We start from the raw sequence: 22,585 nt of genomic DNA, 5'->3' as shown, positions 1-22,585 counted from the left end.
TTTATTCAAGTTTTATTCATCAGTTACAATATTTTAAATTTTTGAGTATAGCTGATTTGTTATAATATTTTAAAGCTGTGTTTCACCTATCAGTGCTTTAATTATATCTCACAGATTTCATTATCAATCTTTTCTTAAAAGCTTTGAAATTTTGGTTTATATTTCCCCTTTGTCCCAAGAGTAATTCTTTTTTTTTTTTTTTTTTTTAAGATTTTATTTGTTCATGACAGAGACACAGAGAGAGAGGCAGACATAGGCAGAGGGAGAAGCAGGCTCCCTGTGGGGGGCCTGATGTTGGATCCCAGGACCCTGGGATCACGACCTGAGCTGAAGGCAGACGTTCAACCACTGAGCCACCCAGGTGCCCACCCCAAGAGTAATTCATAGAAAGTCTTTCTCCAGATAAGACTTAAAAATATGTATATGTATTTTATTAATTTCTCATTTTATTGCATTGGGATTTAAGAAGATTGTATTATCTCTAGTTTATAGAAATTATAGATGTTCTTTGTGATATAATAAATGGCCAATTTCTGTGAATAGGTACATCCTCTATTATGTAGTATTATTCCTTATTATAAGACGCAAAATTCAATATATATTCAGAAGATATATATTCTGCTGGAATCTATTGCTGAAATCAAACAAAATCATTTAAAGTTGGCAAATGAAAGAGGTTCTAACATTTATAACTAGTATACCTTCATTGTGACTTTAGCATTAGTGTCCTTCTTTGTCTTTCTCCTGAATTCTACCTTTATCAGATATCAATATTGTAATCTTGCTTTTTATGATTTGTACTTGCCTGGTATATTTTTGCCCATCTAATTTTTAGCCTTAATGGATCAATTGTTTTAGATGTGTCTCTTGTAAATAACATAAAATGCTGGTTTGTGAGTCAATTTGAACTTTACTTTTTAAAGGATTTTTTAAAAAAGATTGTATTTATTTATTCATGAGAGACACACAGAGAGAGGCAGAGACACAGGCAGAGGGAGAAGCAGGCTTCATGCAGGGATCCCGACATGGAACTCGATCCCAGGTCTCCAGGATCAGGCCCCGGAACAAAGGCAGCGCTAAACCGCTGAGCCACGGGGGTTGCCCTGAACTTTTTTTTTTTTAATTTTTATTTATTTATGATAGTCAGAGAGAGAGAGAGAGACAGAGACACAGGCAGAGGGAGAAGCAGGCTCCATGCACCGGGAGCCCGACGTGGGGATTTGATCCCGGGTCTCCAGGATCGCCCCCTGGGCCAAAGACAGGCACCAAACCGCTGCGCCACCCAGGGATCCCTGCCCTGAACTTTTTAAAAAAGTTCTTAAATTCCAGTTAGTGAACATACAGTGTAATATTAGTTTCAGGTGTACAATATAGTGATTCAACACTGCCAAACAACACCCTGTGCTCATCACAAGCACACTCCTGAATCCCTACCACCTTTTTTCACCCATCCTCCTTCCACCTCCCCTCTAGTAACCTCCAGTTTATTCTCTATAGTTAAGAGTGTTTCCAAGGGCACCTGGGTGGCTCAGTCAGTTAAGTAACTCTTATTCCCAGATCAGGTCTTGATCTCAAGGTGGTGAGTTCAAGCCTTACATTGGACTCCACACTGGACGTGGAGCCTACTTTCCAAAAAGAGAGTCTGTTTCCTAGTTTGCTTGTTTTTTCCCCCACTTTGCTCATTTTTGAAATCTTTTAAAAATAGATGAGTTGAACCTTTAATTTATTAATTTCACTCTGCTTCTTTACTGTGTATGTTACATTCACTGCATGTTTTTCACTATGCAACTTATTGCCTTTACTACCGTTTCTTTGGGCACTGAGGGAAATTTCTACCTTTTGTCCATTGATTATCTTTGTACTATTACCTATATATAATTCTTTTAGTCTCTCTTTTCTTTAAGCCCCAACTACTTGGTTTGTCAACTTTAAATGATACTCTTTGCCTTGTACATACTGCCTTTGCAAGACTTTGTACTGTCCTCTTTTTCATTTACCTTTACCTTATCAAAGCATATACCACTTGATTCTATTCTTCCACCCCATCTCCACTTTCATTTTTTTAAAAATTTTTAAAAAGACTTTATTCATGAGAGAGAGAGAGAGAGAGAGAGAGAGAGGCAGAGACACAGCCAGAGGGAAAAGCAGGCTCCATGCAGGGACTCGATCCTGGGTCTCCAGGATCAGGGCCTGGGCTGAAGGTGGCGCTAAACCACTGAGCCACCCGGGCTGCCCTCTCCACTTTCCTTTTGGTCTTAGATCTGAAACTGAAGATACTCAGTGCTCACCATTAGTCCTTTTGCTGAAGTTCCCCAATCATCTCCTAGTTGGTTGGAGCCTACCTTTTAGTAAGATCCTAAGGGGTTATGAGTACGATATTTCCTGAGCTCTCACGATTTAAACATACATATCCTTGATACTTAAAGGACAGCTTAGCTGGATATAAAATACTTATTCTTAGTTCCCATCTTTTTTAACTTCTTGAAAATGTTGCTCCACTCCTTTTTTGTTATTGTTGTTGCTCCACTCCTACTTACTTTTTGTGAAGTCTGATGCCAGTCTGACCTTTCCTTTGTTAAGAGACTAGCTCTATTGGGCTAAAGGGTTTTTTACTTCATCTTCAAAGTTTTAATAGTTTGCTAGGATAGGTCCAGTTGATCATTCTGGGTCAATTTTCTATGTAACAAAAGGGGCCCTTCAAGCGTCAAGTCTTCTTTTTAATTTTTCAGAAATTTCTCCTGGGGCAGTTTTAAGTATTAACCAATTACACTGTCTTTTTTGGTAGCTTCTGGGAGCTCCAATTTTATCTGTTACTTCTTCTTTACCTATCATTTTTGTTTTGGACCTTTTCAGCTCTTCCTGTGTATTTTTTGCTTAGCTTTTGTCATTCTCATATTCTCTTTTTTTTAAAAGGTTTTATTTATTTTAAAGATTTTATTTATTTATTCATAGAGACACAGAGAGAAAGAGAGAGGCAGAGACACAGGCAGAGGGAGAAACAGGCTCCATGCAGAGAGCCTGACGTGGGACTCAATCCAGGGTCTCCAGGATCACACCCTGGGCTGCAGGCGGCGCTAAACCGCTGTGCCACCAGGGCTGCCCAGGTTTTATTTATTTATTCATGAGAGACAGAGAGAGAGGCGCAGAGACACAGGCAGAGGGAGAAGCAGGCTCCATGCAGGAAGCCTGATGTGGGACTCGTTCCCGGGTCTCCAGGATCAGGCCCTGGGCTGAAGGCTGCGCTAAACCGCTGAGCCACCTGGGCTGCCCTGTCATTCCCATATTCTGTATGCTTTACTGCACTTGTAGTCATCTCTTTTATTTGAGTATGTTGTGGTTTCGTCTTTATATCTGATGATTTTAATTTTTTGTTCAAATTCTTTCCCAAGCTTGGTCATTTCTCTCTTCACATATGCCTGTGTTTTTTCATTTTTATTCGGAGTTTTGCATTTTCTGAACTGTGGTATTCATATTCATATTCAGTTTCAAAATTCTAGAGTTTATGTTGGAGGGTTGTTACAGTTTACTGTTTTGTTCTCTTTATTTTGGACTATTTCATCAGCTTGAAAAGTTATTATTCTTTGTTTTCTTCATATATTTGTATACAAAGTGAGTTCCTTTTTCTAGTTATATTGACATGCTTGTGATAACAGGCAACTCTATGGGGGCAAAGGTAAAATGGGAGATGGATTGACTGGTCCTTTCTGTTTCTTGATCCAAGAGAACTTTTTTCTGTTGATCAATGTTGTAAAACTTATTTAATAAGTAATGTCTAGGTAGTAGGGGTGGGGAAGTTATCCATCTTCTTCTGAATCTTTGACTTGCTATTGACAGGCTGTTATCTTTAGCTTTCTTTTTTCCTTTCAACCACCAAGCTTGCTAGGGGCACCACTTCCTTTCAAGATGACTCCATCTCTCTCAGAAGTGATGATGCTGGTCCCACCCACTTTCTAAACTTCTTCCTTTTGTCTTCCCCCTATACTCTCTGATCAACCAGGTCTCAGATCCAGTTTGCAGCATTTTTCCACTCTGGGTGGAAACCACAAATAGACTGATTTAATCGAAGTCCCAAAACAGGCAGGGGCCTGCAGCAGAGGTAAAATTTGGGGGATTCTGCAGGAAGCAGATCACACAGGACTTTCTATGTAGGCTTCTGTCATAATTTGAGCAATGAATAAAAGGATCTAAGATAAAACAGGAGGGATACAGAGAAAGGAACTGCTTTAGGAGTTACCAAAGGAATAACCAAACTCAATTGGTGACTTATCTGACAAAGAAAGGGGGAGGACAACTGCATTTGGGGTTTGGGTTCTTCAATGAATGGATGAACGAACAGCGGGCACCAGTTCATTGAAATAGGAACACAAAAGGAGGAAGTTTGGGGAAGGGCAAGGGAAGATAAGTGGAGTCTGAAGTACCCCTCTGAGAATTCTGATAGACTCTAAGGAGAGTTCTGGATGGAAATAAAGATCTGGGTGTTCCTGGCTTATATATAGTGGTTGAAACCCAAGAAGAGATGAAATCATCCAATAAGAGAGGACAGAATGGGGGAGAAAGAGGGATAAGGACAGAGATTTGGGGCTGAGCAATAACTAAGAAGGAGTACACAGAGTGTTCGTATCAGTAAAAAAGAAAGGGCATCTGGGTGGCTCAGCGGTTTAGGGCTGCCTTCAGCCCAGGGTGTGGTCTTGGAGACCCAGGATCGAGTCCCACGTCAGGCTCCCTGCATGGAATGGAGCCTGCTTCTCCCTCTGCCTGTGTCTGTGCCTCTCTCTCTCTCTCATGAATAAATAAATTAAATCTTTTAAAAAAAGAAAGAAGGAATGAAATATCAGGGGACAGAATGGGAGAGAAGAGGGATGGGACAGAGATTTGGGGCCAAGCAATAATTAAGGAGTACACAAGGAGTGCTCATATCAGTAAAGAAGAAAGAAGGAATGAAATATCAGGAAAGCAGGAGAGAAGCTGGAAAGAATGACTATCAAAAAGAAGGCAAGGTAGAAATAATTACTGTAATAGATAAAAATACATAGAATATATTAAATGTATCGTATTGACACTGAAAATAAAAACCTACTTGCTGTTAGAGGATGCTTGGGAATCAACCCATTAAGAAAACCAGACATTAGGTGCCTTCTGAAAGAAGAATACACCACCATCTTATGAAGTTGTCTGACAATAAAAAGGGAAATAATCACATGTGCATCGGATCAAATTTCTAGGTCAGTGGTTATGAACCAGGGGCAATTTTGTCTTCCCATCCCCACCAGATGTGTGGCAATGCCTGAAGACATCCTGAATTGTCATGACTTGGGGAAGGGGTGCTACTGGCATATGGTGGATCGAGGCCAGTGACACTGCTGCCCCCTCACAACCAAAACCTATTCAGCCCCAAATGCTAATAGTATTGAGGTTGAGGAGCTCTGTATTAGTCCCAACCACCAATTTACAGGAAATACAGAAGACAGAGAGTATGTACGTGAATAGAATCAACAAAATCCAGAATTTGAGAAATTCTTCTGAAGGAAGGGATGGAGGGATGGAGGTGCTCCCCTGTATCACCTGAGAGAGGGCCCCTGAACGTGGTCTGGTGTGCCAGGGAGTCAGGCAGCCTGTGGGCAGAGCTGATGGGAGGAGACAAGAAGCCTGTTCAACAGGTCAAGCTTTTTGGGTGGGAAGAAGTTACAGCAGGTGGGCATGGGGAGGGAGGAGAGATTAGGGAGGATGAAGGGGCAGATGCTGGAGGGTGAGAAGACCAAAACTTGAAGGAGGGGTGAGCATGGAGAAGACAAGAAAGGAAGACCCTAGGAAGCCCTGAAATGAGGAAGGAGGAAGCAGCTGGGGGATGGGGTGGGGGGGTCAGGCTTTGCAGGGGTAGGGATGGACCACAGGAGTTACAGTATGGGGCAAGAGAAGGTGGCTGCAGGTTATTTTGGGGGAGGACTAGCCAAAAAGACCAAGTTGGGGAAGGGGTTGCTGGGGTCAGGGTATGGGGGACAGCTCTGTCTCCCTGTTCTCCTGATTGAGGTCCTATATTAGCTTTACTTCTGCCTTTAAAAGGCCAACAGTCACAGTTTTTACTGGACATATCCCAGTCTCACTGTTTTCTCTTGCCTCCCAGGTTAGACAGGAAAAGACAGATGCTTTCCTGTTCCGGGAAAAAGGGTCCATTTAAGTGTAGGAAGGTGTGCTAAGGTGGGTTTCAGGTGGTCCCAGGCAGGGCTGGAGCACTGCAGAGTCAGGTGGGCTGGTACTCCCTTAGGACAAGTAAGAGGATCCCTGCTGTCCAGGAGGAGCATGTCTCCAAATGGGATCAGTGGAGTCTGAACGCAGGGTTAACAGGGGTGCCTGGGCCCAAGGCATTCACTCTGGAGGCCCCCGGGTCTGGGCCAGGATTCTCTGCTCAAGCTTGGCGTACTGCGGGAGAAGGGCCTCGTAGACCTAGAGGGACAAAAAGAGCAGTTTAGAATGGGGAGGGAGAGGTGCCTCTTCGATCTCTTTGCAGCCTGCAGTTTTAAAATTTAGCATCCCATTTACTTGCAATTTAGGTGCTTGTGCTGGGCAAAAGAAAGGAAGTATCAATTCACAAAAGAGGAAAAGCTAGTAGTTCTCAAACCTACAGTTTAAGATTTTTTAAAAATGCAAATTAGGACAAAAATTTGTTATCAAATCTACAAGATTTTTAAAAATTCTGGTGAAGGTACCTGGCAATGCCATCTTGTCTCATGGCTGGTGAAGTTGGTGGTACCACTCTTCTGGGAATCACCTTGACTATATGTTGGTAGTAAAGGGCTTGAAAATGTCCATAGCCTTTGACTCAGTCATTCTACTTCTGCAAAGCTCCCCTAAGGAAACAATCCTAAATATGGGATGCCAGGCCTATGAAGGATCTTCTTAGACACTAACCATCCAGTTTCCTAAGACTACCATGGACAACACCTTGGCCCTCAAAAGGATAAACTAGAGAAACATACCTATTGGTACAGTGGTTGCAAGTGCTCCTCTTGAATGAAAGGCCACATAGTGGTCCTTATAGCAGTTTGCACAAGTGTCCAGGAAAGGGTCTCCCTGACCCGCCATGTTACAGCTCAGGTGCAAACGTGAAATCCACATGGTACAGGTGCAAAGAACCACCGTGGCTTTGGAACCTCATGCCCCACAGGAGTATCTCTTGTAACTACTCCATAGGCAAGACACATGCCCATGAGATGTCACTGGACTCAGGGAAGCCCTAAGTATAACTTCCCAAGTATATATGGTTTTCCCACTCCAGATACGATGCCCTAAGTAAAGGCCATTTGTACATAAGCAATGTTGCATAGTAATATTGTTGACATTCCATTTTTAAGTCTCAAAAGCAACAGAGCTAGAAATTGAACCATGGTTCAAATTCTCATGCAGAATAGGAAAAGGTTCTGTTCACCTTTTACCCATATAATTTCAATTATAAAAATTAAGAAACTAAAAGCAACTGCTCTAAGACATATAAAATGCACAATTATGATTCATTAGCCAGATTATTATGCAGTCATTAAAAATAATGTGTATGCTCATTTTTAAGAATGTAAATACTCATGTTGTACTGTAGTATTTTTTTTAAAAGTGGGCTACAAAATTATATATACAGTGTGCTATGTAATAAACCAAAATCAATAAGGGGAAGAGGTTTTCTTTTAAGATTTTATTTTTAAATAATCTCTATACCCAATGTGGGGCTTGAACTCACAACCCTAAGATCAAGAATCCAACCGAGCCAACCAGGAGCCGCCCATAACCCCACATGCTTAACCTCATTCCTTCATTCCCCGTCCCCTCCTTTATATAAATATATATATATTTATATATATATATATAAGATTTTATGTATTTATTCATGAGAGACAGAGAGAGAGAGAGGCAGAGACATAGGCAGAGGGAGAAGCAGGCTCCATGCAGGAAGCCTGATGTGGGACTCGATCCCGGGTCTCCAGGATCAGGCCCTGGGCTGAAGGCGGCACTAAACCGCTGAGCCACCTGGGCTGCCCTCCCCTCCTTTATTTAAAGCTGTTTTCTCCTGTGGCTCTATAAGCCTAGCCTGAGAAATGTGGGCACTTCAGGTGAGCACATGGTGTCTAATAGATCAGCAACACTTAAAGACCAAGGGACCTAGGTTTCCTTGAGTCTCACAAATGCCACTACTAGCTCATGCCAATCCCACTCCTTCATTTGGCTTAATTAGCTCCAAAGTCAAGTACTTTAAAAACTAATTACACAACCAAGGCGCACTCTTGGCACATCTGGGGCAGCTCTTTGAAGGTGACAGAGAAGAGAACTCAGGGGGCGCTTTGATCTTCTGTCAGGAGGAAATTGCAATTTCTCTGCTGAGCCGAGAGAAAGCACTGGTGCAGTTTTGAGTTTCCACTTGAGCACAACCACTGCTGTATGTGCCATAGAGAGAACACAGAGGATGCTCCCCTGCTCCCAAGGAGTTTACAAAGCAGTCCTCAAATAGGTCATTACACCAACAGTCACAGACTGTTGCTGCTTGGAGCCTGGTGTCACGAAGGATCCTGAGGTTACACATGTGGTTAATGGTACAGAGTCCCAGGAGCTTTTTAGTCACTTTGGTCATGGGCAAGCCAGGGAAGGTGTTGATACACACACAGAGTGTTTGCTACCTATAATGAGGCAGGTGAAGCTGTCTGCTGCCCTAATGCTTTCCCCAACTACCTTCTCCCTTGTAGGCCTCCTTCTAGAGGACAAAGGAGCCAGAACCTGCCCCATGGTTACAACCACAGGTGACCATACGACCGTGTGGCAGTCTGGTGGGGGAATTGAGAGGAACAGATTAGTATTCTCTTTCTGATGAGCAAAAAGTGTGTGAAGAGAGGCTGCCCAACACCATGCTCTCATTCCTACCTATGGATACAGTGGTGAGGGAGCGTGATGTTTGGAGCAGCTGCAGATAGCCTGTGATCATTTGGAGCACATCTAGAGCCATACTACCCAATACAGTAGCCATAAATCATATATGTCTGTGAGCACTTGAAACATGACTAGTGCTCCAAGTATAAGATGCACACCAAATTTCAAAAGCTTCATACAAAAAAGAGGAATGTTAAAATATCACATTAGTAATTTTTCTTATTGATTACCCATTGAAATGGCATTATTTTGGACATACTGGATTAGATAAAATATATCTTTAAAATTAGTCATTTATTTATTTTTACTTTTTTTTAAATGAGACTACTAGAAAATTATAAATGACATATGTGATTCTCATGTTCCCATCATGTTGCTGAGCTGTAGAACTGCAGGGAATATGACCCAGAGCCCTGACACCATTGAACCACTGAACCAACCCTGACGACTACCTTCACACTTCTTGTTACATAGCAAAGAGATTATAGTCAAAGATTCTTCTTAAGCCTCACAATTAGCAGGTTAAAAGTAGGCAGGACCAGATGGTGTCCCCACTTCACAGATGAAAAAAATGCTGCTCAAGGTCACGTGAAGGTCGTATGTTAAAGGAAAGGCAGGATAAGAATCTGAACCCGAAGGCCCTTTATATCAGTTTAGGGCCTTCCTACTGCATTGAGCTGACTCTTAAAGGTAAGGACATACAACTTAAGGACAAAGTAATAGGAACCTGGGTACACCTTTGTGTGGAGGGCATGTAGTCACCTGGAAACTGGGAGCTTCTGTTCTAAGATATGTTGAGAGGCAATTCTCCATGGAGTTTCACATGTCTGGTGACAGCTTTGTCGCAGTCTATCTTTTCAATGTTTATACAGCAAACAGCAATGGAAGATAGAGATAGAGTTGCCCTCTGGGATAGAGGGAAAATTTATTTGCTGAGTAGGCTAGTACAGAAATGTCTTTCTTAAGGACAAAGGTTGAGCAGATCTGCTTGCAACTCCTTTATAATTTGGGAGTTTCCTAAGCCTGGGGTCACTCAGCTGAGACACAGACACAGCATGTGCACAGTATCCTCCTGGGCCCATTTCGTATCATCCCACGGCATGTTAGGGCCAAGGAAATCTGGTGCAAGCATGAATTCAGCTCATGCTACTTGCTCAACTGGTAATGATGCCCTCCATCTGTGCAACCCTGCTCCTGGGCTGCCAGAACCTTCTGCAAATAGGAATAGAGGTATGGTGGATGCTGTGTTGTACCAGCCAGATTGTCCTTCAGGAATGAAGAACTTATTCTCCCAGCCCTCAGCTGATGGCCCCCTCTGGCGATTGCTTTGGCTACAGAAAGATGCTTTACCTCATCCTGGGGTGGCCTGAGGGCAGAGACTCCTTGACCTGAGATATAAAGGCCCGGCCCCCTCATCTCAACTGGGTTTAAGTCCAGAGAGCCTGCCCAGCTTCAGAACTTCCTCTAGGACTGGCTGAGGGCTCCACTGAGATTGCCCTGTGGCTCACCTCCTCCTTCTGCCCTGTCCTGCCTTGTTTCCTCCTACACAAATGTAGATACCAAGAGCACCTCCAGTAAATCTCCTAAACCTTAATCAGCATCTCAGTGTCTGCTTTCCAGAGAATCCAATCTGTAACCAGCAGGGTCTGCCTTCACAGGGATTTCCTGGCCTGGGGAACCACACCCCTGTCCTGGATCCAGACTTCACTCTGAGTCCTAGAAACGCAGCACATCTTGCATTTAAGTGACAGTCTTTCTGTGGCTTCTGAGCCAGTGAAATATAAGGGCCCATCCTGAGGCATATGGAGCACTGAAGATATACTCAGCAATCTATCTGACCCTTGGAGCTATAAAATCAGCAGTGTCTTGAATCTCAATTGAAAACTTGGCTTCTTCTGCTCTGTTCTCTTGACAATTAAAAACAAAAAAGTTGGATTTCCCCATAAGTTGAACACATCAACTTTATATTAAGTGACAGAGCAAAACTTATCTTTTGGAAAAAAGAACCTACAACTGAGCTTGAACATCATGGGTTTCAACTGTGCAGATCCACTTATAGGTGGATTTCTTTTGATAGAATAGATGGTAAATGTATTTTGCTTATTATTTTCTTGACATTTTCATTTCTCTAGTTTACTTGACTGTAATAATACAGTATATAACACACAATATATAAAATATGTGTTAATTGACTATGTTATCAGTAAGGCTTCTGGTGAACAACAGGCTAGTAATAGTTTCGGGGGAGTCAAAAGTTATATGTACATTTTCGTGTCAGCAAAGGGATTGACACCCTGTGTTGTTCAAGAGTTAGCTGTAGTTGATTTTCACAATACAAAGCCTATGACCAAATTCTGATGGTCTCTCACCTGAGAAGCTCCTGAGGATGGGGTAGCAGCTAATTGGGGATTTGGGGCTAACTTCACAACCTCTGAAAAGGGCAGGTCTGTTCCAGCAGCAAGGCCTAGAAGAGAAAGCTCATTTCACATTAGTGATGCAGCAAATGAAGATGTTAATTAGCATCTTATCTCTAGGGTGATAAAATATTCTAAAACTGGATTATGGTGATGGTTGCACAACTCAGCAAGTTTACTAAAAATCACCGAGTTGTACACTTAAAATTGGTTAACTTTTATGTCATGTAAATTGTGCCTCAGTAAAACTGTTAGAGAGAGAGAGAGAAGAGGAATTTCACATGCAGATTTCTCTCCAGCAGGGCCTAGTTTGTCTTGCTCACTGTGACAGCACCTGTCCCAGCAAGGCAGCTAACCCTTGTCACCTAACAGAAGAGGAAGGTCTGCCTGCCTCTTCCCGCTCACAGAGCTCCGTTCCCTATGGCTCAGTGCACTGAAGCCACCCAGGCTTCTTACAATTACTCCTACCTCAGAGCCTATTCACCGTGTCAAATATTCCTGTCTCCTTCTCTTCACTGACTTATGCTCTTCTTCTCAGATAAGCTGCAGCAAACAATGTCACTTGTCTGGAGGCTCCCTAACCCTCCACCCTGAAGTATCATCTACTGTCCTTGGGGACTTCTTATAATTTCTGGCTGCAGATGTAAGGTCCCTCCCTTGCCAAGCCCACGGCTCTGTGAAGCCAGGGACTGGGTCTTCAGAAAAGCCCTGGTGCCTAGCACACTGCCTGCATACCAGAGGCACTCCATAAATATGAGTGCAGGGCTGGAAAAGAGGGAACGCTGCCATAGGTGGACAGGAAAAGTAAGGAGTTTCTAGGCAATTAAGGCTGATGTAGTATCAGCTTGGCAGGGAAGCACAGGGACACCATGAGTGAGGGAGGTGAAGACACAAGGCCCAGTTTCCAACCCAATGCTGGGTTATCTCAGCTCAGAGCTGCATGAGAATGTTTGGGTGGTGGGGTCGCCAGCAGGGAGACCAATCAAAAGATACCAGTCCCTTCTCCACTCATTCAGAGACTGGCTACATGTGAGGTTCATCCTGGATGCAGCTGGGGGAGAACAGACATGAAGTGGCTAATATACCTCAGAGTGAGGACCGGTGTGCTAGGATTTAGCTTGGGGCTCGGTTTTGGAAGGCAGAGTGAGGCAGTACCCCAGCTAACCTCTGGCAATGAAACAGGCACAGGAAAGGAGAAATAAAAAAGAAACAGAGTGCCACATAGCAGTGGAGTCTGTAAAGGGCAATGCCTTTCCTGCTTTGGCAGAAGGAGTGAGAAGTGGGCCGCGGGCTTTTCGTGGGCAACACTAAGGGCCAGTAGATTATGGAATAGTGTTTTCAAGGTGCTGAGGAAAAGCATTTTGAACTTAAGAGTCCTTTGCATGAACAAGTTACCATTATTTTGGAGGGTGAAACAAAGCCCATGCTGGATATGTAAGGCCTCCAAAATTATCACCTACTGAATCCCCTCTTAAACTTATTTAGGTTGTAGAGTCCAACAAAACAATCACAGAAGAGAAAAAGGAGAAAGAAACTGCAAGGAATAGAGAGAGAGAGAGAGAGAGAAGAGAGATAAATAAATAAAGGGAAGTAAAAATAAAAGCCAATGTGAGGTCAAGTTTAATTAAAAACACAATTTGGAAATTGTGATCTTGACAAGGATCAAGGACAAGGAGGTGGTACAAACTGGGATAAGGTGGAAAGAGTGGAGATGGAGGGGAGTAAAAGAGTAAGAGGTTAATTATTCAGAGAAGGATCTAGTCCCTGATTGATTTTCAATGTTGATAGGAAAATATAAGTTTAAATAGGTGTGTTAAAAAAAGTTAAGAGTAAATGGATGAAGAATGGAACTGCCAGAGAGAAGAGGGCCCCTGAGATAAGTGGGCAGCTGGAGGAGCAGTCTGAGCAAGCAGAGAATGGGACAAATTGACTAACTGGGACCCTTGTGGGCATGGGCTGCTCCCAGAAGAACCTGCCTTGATGCGGGAGATCTGAGTTTCAGTGAGGCCTTCATCAGTGCAATGGGCCGCTGTGGAGCTGTCCAGGGTACTGGACTGTTTGGCCCTGAAGGCTTCAGCTTTGTTCCACTTCCTGCATTGGCTGAAACGATGGCCCTGGACTTCATCCACCTCTCCTGCCCACAGGTGTCCAGACCCATGCTCATGTGCCCTCAAGCATATCCTGCATCCTTTCCCAATGTCCCTGTGCTGAGCTTGGGGCCTCATTCACTTAGGGACCTACTTTTCTTTCCCCACTTTAAGTACAGAATAAAAGAACAGAAGGTTTGGTGGGTTGGTTCTTGCCTGCTAGGAGGGAGAAAAATGAAACTAAAGCCCAAGTTTTAGATGTCCCTAAAGACTGGGAACATCTCAATCTCCCCTTTCTATCCTCCTCATCCCAGCCAGTGCCCCAACTCTTCTAGAAGCCTCTGTTCCCCATTGCACGACCTACCATGGAAAGCTCGGTATGCGGAGCCCACACAGGCTGAGTTGGCAGTGTCTATGACATACACTGGGGCACCAAACACATCCGCAAGCACCTGGAAAGGGGGGAGGTTCTTACTGTGCTAAGTTGTTCCTCAGAGGGAACAGACACATTTGGTACACATTTTCCACACTCTCTTTCCTCACCCGTCTTCTGATGCCTTCCATTCCACCTCTACTGTCTTAAAGGAAGTACACTCAGCCATGCCACCCTGATAAGAAGAGTCAGGATGACCTGGGGGGAAGTCTCTGGTGGAGGGCCACAACTCTCCAGGAGGTCCCTGCACTATTTAACCATTTTATCAAAGACAAGGAGGAAGACTTAGGAAGTATACTTAGCAAACAGTCAAGGTGGAGATGGTTGGAGGTAGACACTAATGCCAACAAGCTCAAACAAACCCAAACTAAGTTGGCATATCTTATAGGGAGAAGGATAAATATTTCCATTTAGCTCCCCAAAATAAATTACATAATTTGAAAAATGGAGGATCTCTACTGAGATCCTCATGGGAAAGACTTGGGAGTCTTAGTTGACCAGAAATATTACAGTAGATGCCACTGATGCCCATCTGGATTCCATTCCTGGACTGGTGTGCTTCTCTCCTCCAGATGCTGTATTGGTGGCCAATGGCTCACTGTTGCCCCTCCTCAAAGGAATTGCTCTTGGCTGAACGGAGGATGCCTCTCAGAGGAGGTTTTTCTCACAAATCTCCAAGTTAGCCACTTGGCTCCCTTACCCAAAGGGGAACCAAGTCTGTGGTACAGTTCACGGTTCAGATCTTCCCTATGGGATGGAACCACAGCTAAAACCATATTCTTGCTTATCGTTTCCCCAACTCTACCTGCACCTCTCACTCTCTTTCTCCTGGGAGTACCTTCTCAACAACCCACTTATAGAAAAACTCCCATCTCAGGCTCTTCTTTTAGAGAATCTGACCAAGAAAGGTATATTAGAAGTCAATAGTTGATACAGCCTCAAGATACATGCTCAGACTACAACCCAAAATGTGCATGTCCCAGTAACACAGTGACAGCAACACGAATGTGATAGCCTGTCAGTCATCTGCAAGAATGGGAACAGAGGCAGTCCTTACTGGACAGTGTCTGGCTCTTAGAAAGAACAGACATGGAAGAGGCCCTACTGCTTGGCCTACTACCAGCACATACCTGTAAGATGTCTTTGTTGTGAGATGCTCCGCCAGTGGCCAAAATCTTTGTCTTGGGCACTGCAAGGAAAAGAAAAAAAATTGATGGCTGTAACTATCTCCCAAGACAAAAAAGACTTTTTCCAGAGTTCTTCAGCCACAACGGGCTTGTACTGGGCCAATGCCTCTTGCTCATACAGGACTCAAGGAGAGACCCAAAGCTGGTTCTGTCCATGCAGGCTTGTCACAAATAATTTGCTTGTGAGGCTGCTGACCTCTTAATTGTCTTCATTTTTTAAAAAAAAAATCAGGGATCCCTGGGTGGCGCAGCGGTTTGGCGCCTGCCTTTGGCCCAGGGCGCGATCCTGGAGACCCGGGATCGAATCCCACATCGGGCTCCCGGTGCATGGAGCCTGCTTCTCCCTCTGCCTATGTCTCTGTCTCTCTCTCTCTCTCTCTGTGACTATCATAAATAAAATAAAATAAAATAAATTTAAAAAAAATAAAAAATAAAAAATAAAAAAAAATTAAAAAAAAATCATTAAATAAACAATCTGTCAACAAACCAGGAATAGAAGGGAATTTACTAAATTAATAAAGGCTATATATCCAAAATTTAGAACAAATTCTTAACAGAAGCATTTAAAAGTATTTTATGACTGGTGTGCCTCCCAGACCTCAAAAAATGGCCTCCAAATGACCCTTGCCTCCAGATATTTAACTTCGTGTTGTTCCTTCTCACAATCAATGGGGCTGACTCACATGGCCAGTAGGATATTGTGTCAATAGTGGAGTGTGTGTTCCAAAACCAGGTCATAAAGGACATTGAGACTTCTATCTTGTTCTGTTGTAGATCACTCTCTTGGATTCCTCACTTTGGGACAGCTAACTGCCATGTCATGATGACACTCAAGCAGTCCTATGGAGACACCTACATGGTGAGGAACCCCAGTGTTCTGCTAACAGCTGTGTGAGCTGGCCACCTGGGAAGCAAATCCTACAGCCTGAGTCAAGCCTTCAGATGACCACAGGCCCAGATGACATACTGACCTCAACCTTAGAAGAGACCTCAGCCAGAACCCCCAAGTTATGTTAATCCCTAATTCTTGATTCACAGAAACCATATAAAATAATAAATGTTCATTGTTGTTTTAAGCTGCTAACTCTTGAGGTAATTTGTTACACAGCAATAGATAATTAATAGTAGGAACAAAACATAGACTCATACTATCTAATATACTGTCACATAGTACTAGTTATACTAGCTGTGCCTATAAAGCAAGAAAAATAAATAAATATATAAGAATTGAAAAAAAAAATAGGGACACCTGGGTGGCTCAGTGGTTGAGCATCTGCCTTTGGCTCAGGGCGTGATCCTGTGATCCTGGGATCCCGGATTGAGTCCCGCATCGGGCTCCCTGCAGGGAGCCTGTTTCTCCCTCTGCCTATGTCTCTGCCTCTTGCTCATACAGGACTCTCTCTGTCTCTCATGAATAAATAAATCTTTAAAAAAAAAAGAAAAAAGAAAAAAGAAAACTATCCTTGTTTACAGACAATAAACTATCTACTTGAAAAATTAAAAATAGGCAAACTAATAAGATTGCCAGACACAAAAATCAACTTGCAATAAGCAATGGCATTTCTAACAATAATCAATTAGCAAATGTGATAGAAAATAAATTACCCTTCACAATGGTAACCAGAAATGCAATGTAGACAGGAAATACCTTAGCAATGAATTCAAAAGTCTCTATAAAGAAAAAAAATCAAAACTGTTCTTAAAGTACAAAAAGGAATATCTAAGTAAATTAAAAGATATTCCATGGTCCTGGATGGGTTTGAGCTAACATTATAAAAGTGTCATGTTTTTACATTAATTTATAAATTCAACGCAACATAAATAAAAATTCCACTGGATTTTTTTCAAAGAACTGAATCAATTTAGCATAAAATATTTATGGATAAATACCCATAAATGGGTAAGACCACACTGAAAAGAGAAAAATGAGGGGGTGAATTGCTATATTAGATATTAAGACATGTTTTAGGCTGAACTGTATCCCCTTAAAATTCATATGTCGAAGTTCTAACTCCCAGTACCTCAGGATGTGACTGTATTTGGAGATAAAGACAGATATATCTTTAAAGAGGTAGTTAATAGAAATGAGGCCATTAAGTGGGCTCTAATCCAATATGGCTGCTTTCCTTATAAGAAGAGTTTATTAGGACACATAAAGGGAAAGCCATGTGAAGACATAGGCATCTACAAGTCAAGGAAAGAGAACTTGGGATAAACTAACTCTGCTGACATGTTGATCTCAGACTTTTAGCCTCCAAGATTGTGAGAACATAATTATCTGTTGTTTAATCCATCTAATCTGTGGTACTTTGTTATGCAGCCCTGGCCAACTAGTACATACTACCAAGCCATAATAATAGTTTGTTCCAAGAACAGACCGATAAACCAATGGAGGAGAAAAGGGAATGCAGAGAGAGACTCACATGTATATAAAAATTTGATAAATGATAAAGAGGGCATTACATATAATGGGGGAAGAAAGAACTGGGTCACCATGTGGAAAAAATATTAAACTGGATCCCAATTTATATCATTCACAAAGATGAACTCCAGAAGGATTAGAGTCTTAAATGTGGAAGTTACACGAACAGTACAAAATGTAAAAAAACATTTCTGCAGCACTGGAAGATGGGAAAATAAGGTTAACAGACAAATAACAGAAGATGCTTGTGACCCAAAAAGCTGATATGGATCTAATATTCAAAGTATATAATAAATTCCTGAAAATCATTAAGAAAAAGATGGGAAATTCAATATGGGGGAAATGGTAAAGGATATAAACAGTCGATTCATGGAGGAAAAAAATGTAAAGTTACAAAGAGCTGTTCAAAGAGCTGTGTTAATGGAAAAAAAAACACAAATTAAAGTAACACTGAGATACTAGTTTACATTCATCAGATTAGCAAAGGATTCAAAGGTGCTTCATATGTTGGTGGAGATGCCAGAACCCTCATGCGTTGACAGTAGACCAATGATTTCAGAAAAGCAGACTCTCAGCCTCTCTGTCACTACCCACTCCACTGAGCAGCAGCAGCATCTGGCCTCAAGTTAAAGAGCTCCCTCCAGCCAAAGTGAGCTGCTACCTGGGGAGGGTGCCACGAGGGCTTGATGGGAATCAGAACTTGAGGTAACACTGAGCTGCCAGGGTAGCTGTGGAAAGAGACAGACATGTACCCATTAGAAAAATAAGCTGTATTCATCTTCCAACCTGAATAAAATCCTGCTGATTTTGGCACATGGGAGAGCCTCTGTAGGGAGGACTCCAGCTTTCAAGCTTGTACAATGCTCACCAGTTTCCACTTAAATCTGCCTGTTGTCACCTGTCTACTTCTGCAGCCTAGAGAGGGCAGGTGGGGCAGGGGTGGTGGGTGCTGGGAGAAGGTTCCTTGCACCTGAACAGCAACCTAGGCTTGCTACACTGAGACCCCAGTTCCTCATTCAGTACCACAAACCCACAGCCAAGACAATTGAGAAAAACCAACAGCCCGAAACAGAAGGATCAATGTGGATGGACTACCTTACGAGGAAAAGAACCCATGCAACAAAAGGGCAAATCTGAAAAAATTCTGATATTTATTCTCTGGTTGGTTTATTTGAATGGGCATAGAATCCATAAAAGAAGAATAAACCATTATGAAGAAGAACTGAGACACGACAAAGAGTTCTAAAAATTAAAAAACTTATGAATACAAACACATTTAGGCAGAAAACCTGAACAGTAGGATAAACCTGACAATATCTAATATAACCTGAAAGATACAATCCAGGAAATTCCCTACAGTTTAAAGTGATAAGCAAAGAGACAAAAATAAAGTAATACGACACAGAATCATTTATCCTTTTAGAGTTGTTCGGTCTACAAATATTTAGGGAGAGCCCAGTTCCCACCTGGAAGTGGTTTAAGAAGTGGGAACGGGTGGTTTAACAAGACATGAAATTCTTCCTCTCAGAGAGCTCATATTCTAGTTGGGGAAGGACAGACAATAAACAGATAGATACATTAAAAATAGAGCATGATAATGACAAGTTCATCTTTTTTAAAGTTTGTTTAAAAAAAACAAATAAATAAAGTTTGTTTGTTTATGTATGTATGTCCTCTCTACACTCAATGTGGGGCACAAACTTACAACCTCAAGATGAAGAGTCACATGCTCTTTTAACTGAGCCAGGCAGTTGCCCCTATAGTGACAGGTTCCATAATGAAATAGAGCAAAGTGTAATTAGGGCCAGAGGGCCAACATCTGGGTTTCTCAACCTTGGAACAGCTGACATTTAGACTGAATAATTATTTGCTGTGGGGAGCTGTTGCACACACTACAGAATGTGCAGCACTATCCCTGGCCTCTGCTGTTGAGATGCCAGTAGCACTCTCTATTTGTGACACCCAAAATGTCTCCAGATATCGTCAAATATCCTTTAGGAAAGCAAAATCACCTCTGTTGGAAACCACCAGTCTAATATGAGTAATAGTAAAAAGAACAGAGGAAATAAAAGGAAAGAAATCATCGGAGAACTACTGTAATTAATTTTCCCAAGCTAGAAAAAGTCAGATATATTCAGGCGAAAGGTATACGTAGGTGTACCTTATAATCTCTAGGTATGAGGCCTATACCTAGACTTTAGTTGACAAATTTCAAAATGCTAAGAAAGAAAAGATTCTAGGGAGCACCTGAGTGGCTCAGTGGTTGAGCCTCTGCCTTTGGCTCAGTCCTGATCCTGGGGTCCTTGCATTGAGTCCCACATCGGGCTCCCCACAGGGAACCTGCTTCTCCCTCTGCCTATGTCTCTGCCTCTCTCATGAATAAATAAATAATCTTTTAAAAAAAGAAAGAAAGAGGGATCCCTGGGTGGCGCAGCAGTTTAGTGCCTGCCTTTGGCCCAGGGCGCGATCCTGGAGACCCGGGATCGAATCCCACGTCGGGCTCCCGGTGCATGGAGCCTGCTTCTCCCTCTGCCTGTGTCTCTGCCTCTCTCTCTCTCTCTCTGTGTGTGTGACTATCATAAATAAATAAAAATTAAAAAAGAAAGAAAGAAAGAAAAGATTCTAGAAGATTCTGTAGAGGAAAAAAATACCATTCAGATGGGCTTCTCACTAGCAACACTAAAAGTTGGAAGACAATAGAATGTTATTTTCAAAGTTTTAAAATAATATGATTTTTGACTCAGAATTCCACATACTGTAACAGTGGCATTTAACTGGAAAGGAAATATTAAACATATAGTCAGAGACCATCCCTCATACCACATGAAAGAATTAGTCAAGGACATCCTGAAGCCAAGATGAAACCCAAATACAAAACCACTTAGATGGGGATCCCTGGGTGGCGCAGCGGTTTGGCACCTGCCTTTGGCCTAGGGCGCGATCCTGGAGACCCAGGATCGATTCCCACATCGGGCTCCCGGTGCATGGAGCCTGCTTCTCCCTCTGCCTGTGTCTCTGCCTCTCCTTCTCTCTCTGTGACTATCATAAATAAATAAAAATTAAAAAATATACAAAACCACTTAGATGTACAATATAATAAACAGTGGTAATCAACGAAAGCTGCCATGTATATAACTTAAATAATTATTGCTGCATACCATACACTGAACAGTAACATTCGGAACTGGAATACTGGATGTAAAGAAAAGATGGATGAGAGGACATAGAATGTCTTCCAGTGGAGAATATAATTACTGAAGAGAATGTAAATTCTAAGTGTTGATCAAAAGCAATGTGTTTATATATATGTTGAAAAAAAATTTTTTTAAAGATTTTATTTATTTATAGAGACACAGAGAGAGAATGAGAGGCAGAGACACAGGCAGAGGGAGAAGCAGGCTCCATGCAGAGAGCCTGACGCGGGACTCGATCCCAGGTCTCCAGGATCATGCCCTGGGCTGCAGGCGGCGCTAAACCGCTGCGCCACCGGGGCTGCCCTATATGTTGAAATTTTAAAAGTAATTACTAGGGACACCTGGGTGGCTCAGTGGTTGCGTGTTTGCCTTTGGCTCAGGTCATGATCCCAAGGTCCTGCATGCAATCAAGTCCCACATTGGGCTTCCTTTAGAGAGCCTGTTTCTCCCTCCCTATTTCTGTGTGTCTCTCATGAAAAAAAAAAAAATCTTGAAAAGAAAAGAAAAGAAAAAAAGTAATTACTAGAAAAAGAAGTAAAGCCTCAAGACTCAGATGCCAACAATGGAAATGCCTGCGGGGCCATAAGGGAGTAACCAAGTGGATTAGGCTAGTATATGACAGCACCTGTGCTGATGTGGCACCTGAGTGAGCAGGCCCAACCTAAAGGTATTTCATTAAAGAATTAATGATGCTAGCCAAACATGACAAGTTCTGGAAACAAAAGCCCATACTCAGGTTGTCAGTTTACTACCAATATCTGTTAAATCGAAGAGATGAAGTCAAGAAAAATCGGCCAAGGACTCATACATGATTGTTCATGGCAGCACAGTTCCTAATACTGAACTGGAAAGAGCAAATGAACATCACAGAACAATGGATGAATCGATCACAGTATAATCACGTGATGCGCTACCCCAATGGTGCAAGAGCTGACAACTGGTAGCTACACTAATTCACATGGATGGATTCATGAACAGAACGTTGAGTTATAGAAGCAGGTCACCTAAGAACACACACACAGCAGCTGGGAGAAGGATGCCTCATGTCTGCGCAGCCGTTTTTTGGTTCCAAGCATGATCATTTATGTAATCTTATTTGGAACCCAGCAGAGCTGGCAAGACAGGTTTGCTATTGCCTTTAAGCTTGCTAAGAGGATAAGTAATTTTATGCGTTTCTGCATAAAACTGCTTTAAAGGCTGGGAAGGGTGGCATAATCCCATCACCCCTCCAGGGTCCAGGAGGACTTCCTTGCTCTTCCTGCCTCTTCCGGCACACCGTTGGAGCCAGCCCCCTAACAAAGTGTCCCCTCCTCCTGGCCGGAGGACCCTTCATGCCAGGCACAGGGCGCCGACCTCAGCACCATCCCTGCCCTGCTCACTGATTTCACTTTTCAGGGGATTCTGAAATCTTTGGAGACTTTTGGGGAATCTCTTTTTACACTCTGAGTGATGGAATGGAGAAAAACGAAGAAGCTTAAGAGGTTTTCTACCCTCTCTAGTGATAACAGCTGCTGCCCAGAAGGACAAATACCTCTTAGAGACCAGGTCTCCACCCTCCAGCAGAGGCCCCCACCCCAGACCATTCCAGTGCCATCAGGAAAGGGAACTCACTGCCCATTCCATAGCTCAAGTTCTTAGAAAATCCCTTTCCTCTGTGAGTGCCCCTCTCCCCCAACTTGCCCGGCTCTGCCTTCCCTCTCCAGACCTCTAAGTTTTGTCAGTAGTTCCACATCCCCACTCTTCCACATCCAAGCTGAAATGCCCAGAATGTGCCCCACAGGCAGATGGTCCCAGCCTAGACCCTGCCCACTCGCACTGCCCACATTCTCCAGGTCTAGAGCTTGGGATGTTTCATCTGCAGGTTGGTGGTCCAAGCTACAGAAAGGTCTCTAAGGGCTACAGCTACTCACCAGGAGGTCAGGCAACTGGGGACAGAGCAGAGAA

General features: G+C 42.8%; 1 protein-coding gene across 4 annotated transcripts in view; it reads right to left on the bottom strand.

The window, feature by feature from the left end:
• Positions 1 to 409: 409 nt before the first annotated feature.
• XYLB (xylulokinase) overlaps positions 410 to 22,585 on the bottom strand; it is a 53,299-nt gene continuing 31,123 nt past the window's right edge. For 3 of the 4 annotated variants that reach the window (XM_025461273.3, XM_025461274.3, XM_035704846.2), the window contains 4 exons: positions 14,969 to 15,027; positions 13,770 to 13,857; positions 11,274 to 11,368; positions 410 to 6,441 (listed from right to left, as the gene is read on the bottom strand). In XM_025461273.3, the coding sequence (XP_025317058.1) occupies positions 6,364 to 6,441; positions 11,274 to 11,368; positions 13,770 to 13,857; positions 14,969 to 15,027 (320 nt within the window). In that variant the 3' untranslated portion in view covers positions 410 to 6,363. The remainder of the gene's footprint in view (positions 6,442 to 11,273; positions 11,369 to 13,769; positions 13,858 to 14,968; positions 15,028 to 22,585) is intronic. The other variant, XR_003141857.3, reaches the window with a different exon arrangement.

This window comes from Canis lupus, chromosome 23 (assembly GCF_003254725.2).
Source record: "Canis lupus dingo isolate Sandy chromosome 23, ASM325472v2, whole genome shotgun sequence".
Taxonomy (NCBI): domain Eukaryota; kingdom Metazoa; phylum Chordata; class Mammalia; order Carnivora; family Canidae; genus Canis; species Canis lupus.
Note: the sequence above shows the minus strand (reverse complement) of the source record. Positions and strands in the feature narration are given on the sequence as shown.